Source organism: Mastacembelus armatus, chromosome 1 (genome assembly GCF_900324485.2).
Source record: "Mastacembelus armatus chromosome 1, fMasArm1.2, whole genome shotgun sequence".
In the NCBI taxonomy this organism is placed as follows: domain Eukaryota; kingdom Metazoa; phylum Chordata; class Actinopteri; order Synbranchiformes; family Mastacembelidae; genus Mastacembelus; species Mastacembelus armatus.
Window position 1 is genome coordinate 13,367,055 of NC_046633.1, and position 14,323 is coordinate 13,381,377.

At 37.9% G+C, this 14,323-nt stretch overlaps 1 protein-coding gene across 2 annotated transcripts; it reads right to left on the reverse strand.

The window, feature by feature from the left end:
• Positions 1-629: 629 nt before the first annotated feature.
• On the reverse strand, positions 630-13,132 carry LOC113127891 (uncharacterized). 2 transcript variants are annotated; one of them, XM_026302781.2, is made up of 6 exons: positions 12,752-13,127; positions 9,346-9,648; positions 6,715-6,996; positions 6,498-6,608; positions 3,426-3,490; positions 630-1,324 (listed from the first exon to the last, which is right to left on the reverse strand). In XM_026302781.2, the coding sequence occupies exons 1-6, from the start codon at positions 12,807-12,809 to the stop codon at positions 1,157-1,159; spliced, it is 987 nt and encodes a 328-aa protein (XP_026158566.1). In that variant the 5' UTR covers positions 12,810-13,127; the 3' UTR covers positions 630-1,156. The 2 variants fall into 2 exon arrangements, with proteins under 2 accessions (XP_026158566.1, XP_026158567.1); XM_026302782.2 differs by having other exon boundaries at positions 1,189-1,324; positions 6,494-6,608; positions 12,752-13,132.
• Between the last annotated feature and the right edge of the window lie 1,191 nt (positions 13,133-14,323).

Sequence of the window (14,323 nt, forward strand, 5' to 3'; positions counted from 1 at the left end):
TATCTTTAACTGTCTTATTTATAATAGTAATAGAGATTATCTGTAGGTTATCTCCACCATGCTGTTTTGTTGGGGTTAGGGGTGGGTATGCTTTGTTGTCTGCAACATTGCCTTTTATGACGCAACCATAAAACATGAATCCTAACCTTGTACAGCTGGATGTGTGTGTGCTGCAGTGGTCACTATTTTCTTATCAGTCATTTGAATTTAGCTGCAATATATATATATATATATATATAATATATACAAACATATACTGTTTAATGACATGAATACTGAATAATGAGAAACCTGTGAGAAAAATGTAACACAGTACACAGAACAATGCAACCCATTATCTTCATCTTTCTTCTAAATGAAACCCTTTTATTGCATCACGGATCAGTTACACCTTACACAACAGCTGTCAGGCTGCAGATTGTTGGCAGAAACACAGGTACTTTGTATCACACAACAAAGGAAAACGTTGGAATACAGCAGATAAATATTTATCTTGCATAGAAAATTATTTTTACATGTAAATGTAATTAAAATGTGGAATATTTTTAGTGCATACTGTAAAAGAAATATATGACAAATATAAAGTGAACATACCACAAATGAAATGTGAGAGTTTTGATTTATCTTAGTAATTGCATCAAGCTTGATTTCACAGTAGACTGCTTGATAGTATGTTGCTCTGTGCTTCAATTATATTTGTTTCCTTTTAATAAACTGGATTATTATATTGATGCAATATGAACTTTTCAAATAGGATAGCTCAAATCCCTGTGAATAATGCAATGAGTCACTACGTCTGCACCAATGCCTCTAAATGTGAGGGATGGGGTGAGTGTTGCCTGGCTCAGTATTGCCACGCAAGGCCTGACATAGCATCTACAAGAATGTGGCACTTTATAGTCTTTCAGCGGGACCCTTCATTCAGACTATAGAGATAAGTACACAGTATATCCAACACAAACACTTCACTCCACTTCTCTCCTAATCTCGTTTATCACATAAAAGGTTATAACTCATTTACACAGTAGCCATTAATAATGTCAGTCAATCATTCAGTAAAATAGGAATGCACTACTATATAACATAAAATAAAAATGAAGACCCTTAAAATAATAATAAATAATGAAATGTGTACAGTATTCAAGACATATTTTCTTCATCTATGGGAGTGCTCAGTTGCTGACGTGTGGGGGAAGTTAGTTGTTTGCTCTTCAACATTAACAGCAGTATCTGTATCAGTCATGCGATGAACCTCCAGTTTATCATAGACTGTTGTTAGATAGGATCTGTCAACAGGTCGTGACGAATTAAGTACATTTTGACCCTGGTGGAAGAAAATCACAAGGATTGAACATGAAGAATATAGTAGAAGTCAAAACCTAAAAACCTGGGAGAAAGTTAAGTCAATGTTAAGTCAAATTGGAATCTGTCCGATAAATAAGACTGGAACATTTGGGAGGAAATTCCTCTACAGCAGATGTTTGCCTGACAACGCTGTTAATAAATTTAAGAAAATGATTCCACTTTTATTTGTGCCAACACAGTGGAGGGAGGCTGCCTCAATCCTATTCTTTACCAAGTTCATTATTTTGTTGACAGTGCTGTAGCCTCTCTGCGTGAAACACTTGATACTGTGGCTCCTCTGAAAAAGAAGTTAGGGAATCAAAAGAGACTATCTCCATGGTACAGTTCACACATCTGTACCTTAAAGCAGGCATCATGAAGGCTGGAAAGGAAATGGCATTCCAGAAATTTAGAAGATTTTATCTATCCTGTTAAATGTCTAATAACATAAAAAAGCTCTCCATAAAGCCAGAACGATGAATAGAATGCAATTCATCACTAATAGAGGAAAATAAGAACAATCCCAGGGTTCTTTTTAGCACTGTGGCCAGGCTGACAAAATGTCACAGCTCTGTTGAGCCCAGTGCTCTCTTAGCTCTCAGCAGTTTCTTTACAAATAAAATCAAAACTATTAGAGATCAAATTCATCAGATACTTTCTGTAGTGGCCACAGTTCTAACTTCTACTACAGTAGCTCTTGAATCATCTGTAAGACCTCAGTTAGACTGCTTCTTTACCATGAAGCTGCTTCGATGAGTAGTGAGATGTTTCGACCTAAAAACTAGAAGTCCAGTTGCCATGACTCCACCTCTAGATAACACGGTTAAAGTGGTTCTAATCATATTTATTGGACAGGTTTAAATTTGTTCATGTTCCTGTTTAACCTTCTACACACACAATAGTTAGTTAAGGAGTTCCACAAGGTTCTGTGCTAGGATCAATTCTCTTCACCTTATACATGCTTCTCTTAGGCAATGTTATTAGGAAGCACTCTATTAATTACCATTGTTATGCAGATGACACTCAGACAGTCTATGAAACGTGATGACACAAACCAGTTAGCTAGACTTCAAGCATGTCTAAACGACATGAAGGCCTGGATGACTGGTAACTTTCTACTTTTAAAATCAGAGAAAACAGAAGTTATTGTATTTGGGCCTAAAAACGTCAGACTTTGCTTTTAGCAATGTAACTACTTTATATGGCATAGCTTTGGCCTCCAGCACTACTGTAAAAAAAAAAAAAAAGTCTTTTAATTCACACAAGGTGCACTGAGCTCCGCTCTCAACTCTTTGTGCTCTCTCTCTCTCTCTCTCTGTGCTCTCTCTTTATACCTTCTGCAGGTATCTCTTGTCCTGGAGCTGTATATTACTGATGTGCAGTTACTGGCCCCATTAACCTGCACATTGTTTAATTGTTTATTGTTGCTGTTCTTTTCTCTCCCCTCTATCCATTCACCCCAACCAGTCGAGGCAGATGGCCGCCCAAACTGAGCCTGGTTCTGCTGCAGGTTTCTTCCATTAAAGGGAGTTTTTCTTCTCCACTGTCACCAAATGCTTGCTCATAGGGGATTTACTGGATTTTGTTTTTGTTTTTTGTAAAGTGCCTTGAGGTGACTGTATTGTGATTTGGAGCTATACAAATAAAATGAATTAAATTGAAATGTATACTTCTGTGTATGCTAACATACCGTTATTCAAAGTCACATAGGTGTTGCATTTATAATCCTGTAAACGTTAATGTTAATGACGCCGAGGTATACAACAACACCCTTGAGTAGTTATGGAGAAGAATAAATGAACCATAAGTCACTCTGGATCTAACATGTAAAGAACAAGTTTTATGTTTATAACCTAGTTGTCAGGTATTTATATATTATTTTAATACATCCAGGGCATCGATCGCAGCACATACTCAGAGATGTGTAAAGCCAACTGTAAAGCTCAAACAAGACCTGGAGGCAGAAGATAAATTTACTTTGTGGGAGGACTGAGCAAACGTTGCTAATAACAACATTGCTTAGGAACAGGATATTCACTACCGTTAAACATTACCTAGGGTGCAATTTAGCAAGTACCAACCTGACTGTGTCTGTCAAGTATGTTTGGATCAGTATAGTGAACCTCTGTTTCTGTGTTCACTGAGCCTGCAAAGACATAAAATTAAAAGTTAGTAGTTAAAACTTGACTTGAGAAATTTAGTGGACCACAATTGTGAGCTAATTGTAAACCTGCTATACAACTTCTTACAGTCTAGACCTGAGGAGTTCAAATAAAATAAATACATGTAGTAGGCAGTGTTACCTAATTGGAAATAACAGGAATAAATGGCTGTCTTACTGCAAGATGTTTCTCAAAGCTCAACAGAGAATCATAAATGACTACTGGATTTCTAGAAATCAGCTTTGAGTGTATTTAATAAATACACATACACTTCAAGGACAAAGAAGCTATTCACTGAATAAAAGCAGTAAGACTCAAGTGACTTCCTTCTCCTGACATGATTTTCTAGAGCTGGGGTGTGTAACCAAAGTCCTTGAGGGCCCCTGTCCTGCTTATCTTCCAACTCTCCTTGCCCTTGCAGCTTCTGATTGGTTGAATACAAGTGATCCAACAATGGGTAGATCAGGGATGGTTGGAAGCCTGGAGCTTCAGGCCTGGTGCTTCCCACCCCTGTTCTAGAGCAACTCTCAAGTGATCACATGATGGATTGTGTGCTCAGAAAAGGACCAGGCAGTCATTATTGGATCTACCCAGATTTAGCTTTTCTTTTGCATGAGACTTCCAGACATTAATCTCCTACAGCCAATTATGTATCCAGATTAGAATGTTCACAAATGCAAAAAGCTAAATGCTGTAATGTGAGCATGTAAAAATAAAGAAAGCTCTTACGATGGACCTTTGAGGAAATCTTCATGTCATAAGAGGACAATCACTTTGCCACAACAGATATCTCAATTTCTAAAGGGTTCTTTTGAATATAAGCCATACATAGCAAGTTTTTCTTGTCAATATGCTATGCATTTTTTCTTGTAAAAATTTGTTGAAGTGAAAAAAGAAGACAGACCTATATAGACAGGTTGGCCTATGTATACAGTCCAGGATTTTCAAAGTCCAGATTCAATTATAATAATCCAGAATTAATGCCTCCACACCAACCCTTTTGCATTATATGGTTTTATTAGTGTCCACTCATCCAGAACATGATATAAACAATTACTGGATCACAAGTTTAGGATGCAAACACTGAAATCTTTTGTATGTCCCAATCATTTCACAGTCAGTGTTTCTTGTTAAAAATGATTATGTTTTTGTATGACCAGTGGGACTTTTTGCCATGTCCTCCAGCTGCAGCTGTCTGCTCTATTTACTTTCCCAGGAAATATGAGAGCACTAGTTGTTTGTTCACCTGCTAAATATGATCTCTATTTACATTTACAGCCACAAGAAACACTAATGGCACTATGATCTGATATTAACAAACACAACTGACTGGTTTATGCAGAAAACCAGGAGACCACAACAGTGCCATTACTTTTTTCTTGCAACTGTACCAAAGAAGATTATTTAGAGGCCATATTAAATATGATTATTTCCCATGAAAGAAAGTGGAAGTAAAGAGACCACTGTACTACTGTAAATCCAAAACCTTCACTTCACATTACATCATGTTTCTAACCAGTGGTTTTACTGTATATTTCCCAGATTAACCAAGCAGTTATGTAAAACATAATGTACAAAGGACATTTTTGTGCCTAAAACTAATCTCAAATAAGCATAGTCCCAAGGCTTTTTGGCTTAGATCCTTAAATCCTAATTATCCACACATGTAAGGATAAGAATATAATAGCTTCTCTTAATTGGCTTCCTGTAAAATCCAGAATAGACTTTAAAATCTTTCTTCTCATATACAAATCCCTTCATGATCAAACTCCTTCATACCTTAAAGACCTCATAGTACCATATTATCCCAATAGAGCACTTCACTCTCAGAGTGCAGGTCTACTTGTGGTTCCCAGAGTTTCCAAAAGTAGAATGGGAGGCAGAGCCTTTAGCTATCAAGCTCCTCTCCTGTGGAACCAGCTCCCAGTCTGGGTTCAGGAGGCAGACACTCTCTGTACTTTTAAGGCTAGACTTAAAACCTTCCTTTCTGACAAAACTTATAGTGCACTGAGCTCCCCTACCCTAACCCTCCCTTCCCTTCTCTTCCCCTCTCCTCCCTCCTCACATGTATATTCCACCACTGAATGTCACTAACCTTGTGCTCTCTCTCCCCTAGTTTGTGCTCTCTCCCTCTCTCTCTCTCTGTACCTTCTGCAGGTGTCCCTGGTCCTGGAGCTGTATATTGCTGATGTGCAGTTACTGGCCCCACCAACCTGCAGTGTCTATTTGTTGTTTATTGTTGCTGTTCTTTTCTCTCTCCTCTATCCACTCACCCCAAATGGTCGAGGCAGATGGCCGCCCAAACTGAGCCTGGTTCTGCTGGAGATTTTTTCTTCCATTAAACGGAGTTTTTCCTCTCCACTGTCGCCAAGTGCTTGGTCATAATGGATTTGTTGGCGTTTTTCTGTTTTTTGTAAAGTGCCTTGGGATGATTGCATATGATTTGGCACTATACAAATAAAATTGAATTGAATTGAACTGAATTCAAAACCTTGGATCAAACCAATGCTTCACTGATCAGGTTGTAGGGCTGAATAGAGCAGCTTACAGTACGTGATACAAACAGTTCCTGTCTGACTTGACAAAGAAATGACACTAATGCTGAAGAAGTTCCCACTATGACTTTCAAACTTGTCTCCTATATAACGCAATAATAAAGCAAAAAGCATTAATGGACCACTGCTTTATGAGAATACAGGAAATGCAACTCACTTACATTCCCACAAGCAGAACAAATTACACTGTCTGAGCTATTACTGGTATGAAAAGAACCAACATGTTTGTCCTTCAAAGCAGATACCAGACAAGAACCAAAAAGAAGAGTGACACATTACATACTGTACATGATTAAACATGATGAGCTTAACATAAATTGCGAGAGAGATTAGTCCTAGAGAAGTTCAGAGAAATACAACATCTATAGACAAATGCATACATTTAATAGGGAAAAGTAGTCATGTAACAGTGGGCTTAATAAAAACAAATACCTGCCTGTTTGCCTGGTTGTCCTTTTCTTTTTGTCAAGCAACTTCCAATGGATGGTACAGCCAACAAATACAACAATTACAACAGACATGATTGAGATTACAACTACAATAGTGTCTGTCAAGGAAAAAAAAACAACACAAATTAAACACACTCAACAACTAAAAATGACAAGAAGCTTTAAAATGTACAAGCTACAGATTAGGGTCAGAATTAGTCTTACGTTTTCTTGGAGTTTCAGCTTCTTGTAAACTGCAGAACGCCCTAACATTGACAGACAGAGTCGTTTCCTTAGCAGGGTTGACAGCCACACATTTATAAGAGGAGTTGAAATCCTGCCGGTACACAGTGAGAGGCAGTGAGAGAGCAGAGCTGCTCTGGTTCAGTATCTGCTCGTCTTTGTACCACCGCACCGTCGTCTCTACAGACTTGCTTACAGAACACAGCAAAGTGCAGCTGTCAGACCTGATGCTTTCTATGACCACTACAGGAGGTGGTACAGCTTCTAGAGAAAAATGAGACAACATGAAATATTTGAAAATATGCTTAAACAGGGTTGTGTTGGGCATTATCACCAGATTATGCTAAAAAAAACAATTTGTATGACATGCTGTCAGAGGTCAGAAATCAAAAGTGTTTTTATTTGTTCCACAAATAAATATGGGTGGTCAGTCAAACATCTGGCCATTACCTGAGTGACAGGGGAAGGAATGTTGAATTGTTAATTTAAGAAAATTAAAGAGATTGATGGATGCAACACCCAAACAATTCTGATTAAGTATTCTGGAGCCTTTAAATAGAGATGTGCACTGACCTGACCCTTGAATATGTGTCGCACAGAGCACAATAAACTTGGTGACTGAGAAATTGGTTTCTTGTGTTCACGGGTGAGATAGCATACCTGCTGCTTAAAAGCATGTTGTTTTTTTCATATCAGATTTAATTGTTCTTATCTAATCATGAGTATAATTTTGTGAGCCAGGTATATCAAAAGTGTAATGTGCTGTAAACTTGAAAGAGAACTCTTGCACAGAAGTTATGAAAAAGGGCCTAGACATGTATCTCACTCAGTTGCTGCAGCTTTATATTTAATGTATAAAGATTCGTATTGAATAGGCCTTGCACCAGAGATGCACAACCCTAGAGTGTGTATGTGTGTGTGTGTGTGTGTGTGTGTGTGTGTGTGTGTGTGTGTCAAAAGGTCCAGTTCTTTTTACAGTCCCACCAACTGCATGTAATGTTGTCATGAGGTAGTGGGTGTGAAGGATGAAGGGAGGCTCAGGACGCAACATACTTTATTTTCTCCTGGACACACCAGGCTTGGGCACATATAAAACACTGTCTCTACACAGGCAAGTATACAAACTCGCTACTCGGCGTAGAAACTATAACGTTCAAACTCCACCAATCAGCGGGAAACACAATATCCAACCTCACCACTCGGCATACAAATAAAACTTCCTCCATCAGACGACACAGACTGTAAAGTCACATAATTAATGCTACGACAAAGAACAAAGGAAAGCAAAGGGTATAAATACACTATGGCCAAATCTAATCTAACAAAGGTGAAACTAATTCTCATAATCAACGCAAAGCTACCTAAGACAAACATAGGTGCTAAACAGGAAATTTAGCCAAAATAAAAGTCCAAAACTGGAACTCAACTCACACCCCATGACAAATGTTGAATGTACACATTTGGTACTATACTGTTTTCCATCACATTTGTCATGGTTCCAGTGTACAAACTTACAGTAAAGACAGCAGCTCCTTTAACCAAAAGTAGCAAGTTGCTTGAGGCTTTACTTTAATATGATACAACCTTTTGTTGCTTCTCTGTCATCACTCATTTTAAATGTCACTGTCCTCTAAACAGTGGATGTGGAAATGTGTCTGCCACTTGAACTTTGCAATTTGGCAGTTTCTGACACTGGTTATTCTAAAATCCTGATCCTCTGCAGCTGAGGTAGCTCTTGGTCAACCTTTCTTGGGATGGTCCTCATGAGAGCCAGTTTCATCACAGTGTTTGATGGTTTTGGCGACTGCCCTTGTAGATACAGTCAAAGTTCTTGAGAATTTTCAAACTGTCTGACTTTTATTCCTTAAAGTAATGACAGACTGTATGTTCCCTTTACCTAAATGGGTGTTTCTGGCCATAATATGTATTTGTATAGTAGCTGTAGTAGCACATTATATAGTGGGGCTATTGACTGTACCCAGCCTTCCTCTGCACAAGACAACTGATGGTCTAAAGCACATTAAGAAGATAAGAAATGTCACAAATTGGCTTTAATAAGGCACACCTGTGAACTGAAAAGCAATTTCATATGATATGAGAAAATGCCACTGGTGTGCCAAGTTGTCATCAAAGCTAAATGCAGCTACCTTGCACAATATGAAATATAAAACACATTTGTGTGTGTGTGTGTGTGTGTGTGTATTACATAATTCCATTCTTTCAATGTTTGGAAGTCTTCAGTGTTAATGTACAATGTTGAAAATAATAAAAATAAAGAAAAATCACTGACTGAGGTTTGTTCAAACTTTTGACTGGTAGTGTACTTATAAAATTATACATGAAAAAGGAAAAATGGGTTCTTCAGGTAAAAGGCATATCACCCAGATGAGAGCATCAAAAATGACCATTTGATTATGGCTGTAGTAGAGAGTGGACAGAGTATTCATGAGTTCAGTGATTATGCATTGACCTGATTAACTGAATTAAAAGTCTCAGTTTCAAACCATAATGATGGATGGTGCACCTGGGACTAGGATGCTTTTAGAATAATGACAGCAACAACAACAACAACATTAGTATGTGCAGTATACTGGAAAATCAAATGTAACTTACCATACACAGTGAGTTTATAAGCTGTGGAGGAAACACTTCCGCCTTTAGGGTCAATAACATAACTCCCGGAGTCGTTCCTCTGCAGTCGTGTGATTGTAAAGAGTCCTGTGTTTTTGTCCCAGAGAAGTTTATCTTTGTAAATTTTCTCCACTATCTGGATTTCCTTCTTGCTCACCATAGCAATAGTTCTCATTCCATAAGAAAGAAATCCCAGGTCCAGCACAGGGTCAGGCAGAGTGATGTTTCCTCCCTCAATGCCTGTCAGGTTCTTCTTCACTTCCAGAGTAGCAGATGAGCTCATCACTGTAAAACACAGAGTCATACAACAGTTAGTGCCAGATCAATGAGGACACATTTGTACCTAGATGTTACTGCAATGCACATTGTGGAGCTGGTCTATGAATAGCAGTGTATGTTCACTAAAGATCACTAGTCTTTGGCAGGCTATAAAATACTTTATATCAATTTGTAAATCTCCTTAAGTGATTTGCATTGTCTGTCACAATTTTAATAATTAAGTCAACAATAACAATAACCTGTATTATTTCTCACAATAGGCTACCTACAAAAAATTACAATAAATGAATATCATTGAATCTTCCTTTGCTGTTACCAGGTCTTTTCTTCTATGTTTTGCCTATATTCCTCTTGTGTGAAAAATGTCGGAGACTGTTCCATTCCATTTGTTCTATTCCACTTCCTATTGCAAGTGTGTTGTGCTGTGTGTGCTGTATAGTTCGTCTACAGATTAGCAACAGACTAGCTTTAGTCTAACACACCTAAAAACTACCTAAACTCTCTAAACAATTCATTAACCGCTACACATTCCAGTACTAGTCAAGTACCTTTTTATTTTGACCAGTATTTATTGCTATTTCCAGATTTACTGCTGGTTAGCCTACTAGTTAGCTTAGCAACTTTGTGCTCCTTCTCTCTCTCTCTCTCTCTCTCTCTCTGTACCTTCTGCAGATGTCCCTGGTCCTGGAGCTGTATATTGCTGATGTGCAGTTACTGGCCCCACCAACCTGCAGTGTCTATTTGTTGTTTATTGTTGCTGTTCTTTTCTCTCTCTTCTATCCACTCACCCCAACCAGTTGAGGCAGATGGCCGCCCAAACTGAGCCCGGTTCTGCTGGAGGTTTTTTCTTCTGTTAAAGGGAGTTTTTCCTCTCCACTGTCACCAAGTGCTTGCTCATAAGGGATTTGTTGGGGGTTTTTTTTTGTTTTTTGTAAAAAGTGCTTTAAGATGATTGTATTGTGATTTGGCGCTATAGAAATAAAACTGGATTGAACTGAACTGAAAAAAAAAATGATATAGCGTAATTAAACAGATCCTGGAGGACTGGTATGAACAAGCACCATTAACCTTTCCCTTTGACATACAGGAGGTTGCATATGTTGCTGGTGCAGAATTTCACATCCTGGTTTGTAAACCTGATTCCAGACAGTGACCACAACTTTCTGTATGTTCATAACCGGTTTGGAGAGTTCATGACCTTCACGCAGTTGATTTTTGGACAGTTTATCTCCCAATAGACTGTTTAATATAAGCAGTTGTATTTTCAGTGATAACACCATGAACGGCTGGATGGAAAAACCCTGTGCTGTGTTACCTTATTGTTTCCATTAACACATAGCTTAGTTAAAAATATAATGACGGCCCTATTACACTATTCTTACACTATTTATAATAAATATATTTTAATTTTGTTGGCTTTTCCTTTCAAAATACCTCAGTGGTATATCCTCTAACAGCTTATGAATTTGATTTTCTTGTAAATTCCCTAAGCCATGATCGGGGTCCTCTGTAATCAGTTGTCTGTCTCAGACCAAATGATGACTCATTTATAGATATAGACTCTCGAGTGGTAGAAGTTATGGTCTTTTACTGTTTTTACCTTTCAGTTTAGTTTTAGTTAACTTTTGATTTTAGCTTTATTAGGAGTTATTTTCAGGTTTATATTGTATATCCTCAGTTCCTATATAGAAAGCCTCCCATACTCCTCCAATAATGGAAACTCTGACCATTACTGTTTTGCTGTATTGCAGTAGCAATGATCCCAAACTGAGCCCACACTGCTGACATTAGTTCTTTGTGAATGTTAATGGATTCTTTAAGTGCTTGTTCGCCTGCATAGTGGGGTACATAAAGAACCTGGGATCAATCAGATGCCTGATGGTGTTGTCTGATAAGAATCTACAACATGTAATGTGCCTAAAACATCTGCACAGTACCGTAAGTCTGATAATTGGTCCTTTCAGCCATCACCTTAGAGAATGCTTTTAACCAATGCCAAAGAGTAACTCGGAACATTTACTCAAATACTGTACTTAAGTAGCTTTAGATTCCCAGCCTGGCTCCCTACATGCGTCTTCCAATCAACCACTCACTCTTCAATCTACACTAATCCTGAGAAATTCAGTAAACACAATGGAATGATGCCATAAAACACTTAGCTCCTCTTTTGGCTTTTTTGGGAAAGAGAATACAACCAAATAGACCTCTATGCCATATATTGGCAGTCAGTATCCAATATACTGTGCAATTTACAAACCCTCAACATACAGATCAGTTTTCATGTTCCACCTAACTGCATACTGAGTCTAAGCCATCACTGTAAACTGACAGTAATAAGCCCCCAACTGCTCAAGTCTGTCATATAGATCAAATTATTTACAGCTGTGTCCCTGTTGTTCTCCCCTCCAGATAATACAGTAGACATGACTCTTGTGACCTTAATTCTAATAACCTCATCAAATTCCCTATGGAATCTGGTGGCCCTTTAAGGTATTAAATTACAGCAGCCTTTCCTCCCTAAGAACTACAAAGCCTTTGTTGTTGAGGCCCCGCACATCTGAAATACACTGCCAAAAGAGGTAAGGTAAGCTGAGTCTGCTACCTTATTTAAATCCCTTTTTGTGCTTAACTTGTGTCATTTTCCCTTTGCTACCTATTCTAACTTTGCTCTTTATGTTTCATTTCTTTAACCTGTTCTTGTTTCACTTGTACTCTAAGTGTTATATAAATAAGCTGTTATTAAAGCTCTTATTATTGTTGTTGCTGTTATTATTATGATTATCAATAATAATCACAATAACAACAAGTACAATATTGAGTTATTTAATGCCACTATACACTTTTACATGTATTATCATTTGTCGTCTAGTTACTTTGCAGATTGAGAATATTAATAGAAAATATATTCCTCAAATGAATTATAATGTAAATGTTCTTACAGGTTAAGATAAATAAAAGAGTCATGTGAGATCCATTGTAAGGTTAAAGCCGCAGCATATTAGATAATTAAAAGAAGTCCTATTTTTCCAAGCTGTAGTATGAAAGATTCAAGGCTCAAAAGGTTCGTTAGAAAGGTTCGCTGCGTAATCAGCTGCTTTAAATTACTTACCTATGAAACTCATCGTTGTCGCCAACCAGTTTAGATGAAACCATGGAATCATGTTCATGCTGCCTCTCACAATCGTTTCTTTCCCACCCCTAACAAAGTTTCCCCCCACAGATAACTACATTAACACCTTTACGGATTATTTCGTTCAGAAGACGCATCTTGTTGCCGGGACTGGAGACAAAGGGCAGGGCGGGGCAGTGGACTGAACAATGAAAGTAGCCTAAGGTAACGTAATAAAATGGTAACATGGCTGGGGTCGGTCAAGTTAAGAATTAAAAGATACAAGTCACAGTCAGGGTGACTTGTATTATGTTCAGAATAAAACTACAGGTGATCAGAAAGGTATCTACAAGGAAAAGTACTTCACTTCCTCAACCGAAATTTATTATTACCGAACGGGCTTTACTGTACAAGTGGAAATTCTAATGAGGTCAAATATGCCCCAGTAAAGCTGCGTATTTCCTCACGTCAGTGTAGGTACAGTAGAAAACATAAATGTGTGGGATGGGGAGAATATATATATATGCAATATTCTTCAGTCGACATACTTTGTGTTCAAAACAATTATTTCTGCGATCCTGATTACACATTAAATACTGGTTACCTGTGTATTTAATAAATGTAGGTATGTTTTCAACTCCAGCACAGGGCCAGTTCTGTGGAGTCTGAGGGATGACTTTAAACACTGGTACTGAAAAATAACATTGGCATTGACAAACAAAGCCAATATATAGATAGATGGTTGGCCAGAGCAATAGCTAGATAAATACAAATAAAATTATATAACTGATAAATTGTACATACAATTTTTTGGGGGCTGTTGTTAAAGTGAGGAAAACGAACACAATTTAAAAAATAATAACAATGTATAAAATTCTGTGTATTCAAAAGTAGCACCAATTAAAATAATTTCTGTGAACCTCATTACATATTAAATATTAGTTTTGATTGACAATGTAAATTGGGGCTGGAACAACCAACAACTGGGTCTGGTTTGGGGCACTTCTCGAGGACGGTGGAGCAGCAGTGCTTGTAGAGGGTACACTGAAAGTAGCAGAAGCATCTGGTGTGCTAGGAGCTGCAGCAGCATTGCTAGAGGCAGAAGCAGCACTAAAGTTGTTCATAGGCATTTTAAAAAAGGACATATTACACAACACATCAAAACTTGAACAAATCAAAGGAATGTAAATCATACAGAAAGAAAAGTCAGTGTGGAACTAAAAATGTGAGGCAGTGGCTGAATAACTATTTTGTGCTGCCGGGGCATTGTGTAGTGACCTTTCAGATATGTCATTTATTTTCCTCTCATTATGCCTCTCACTCCATCCTGTTCTATAATCAGTGTATTGTCAGTGGTATACGATAAAGCCAGAAAACAATCGTAGGGGAAGACAGTGGGTGAAGGGAGGCAGCCTGTAGGTTCCCCACCCAATCAGAATTTAGAAACCCTGGTGGTATTTCCCGCATTTTTTTTTTCCCATTGGCTAAAATTTAAAAAAAACAACAACAACTCGACAGTAGACCCATTTAGTGTTTATTTCCCCACCTGTATTATTAACTAAACTAGCAAAG

What these genes read in the sequence shown, in the direction of transcription:
- LOC113127891 (XM_026302781.2), bottom strand. Translation starts at nt 12,809, where the DNA reads ATGAACATGATTCCATGGTTTCATCTAAACTGGTTGGCGACAACGATG. An exon ending in AGCTGAAACTCCAAGAAAAC is followed by an intron (nt 6,609 to 6,714) that starts GTAAGACTAATT and finishes TTTCCTTGACAG; the next exon opens with ACACTATTGTAGTTGTAATC. An exon ending in AAGGACAACCAGGCAAACAG is followed by an intron (nt 3,491 to 6,497) that starts GCAGGTATTTGT and finishes ATGTCTTTGCAG; the next exon opens with GCTCAGTGAACACAGAAACA.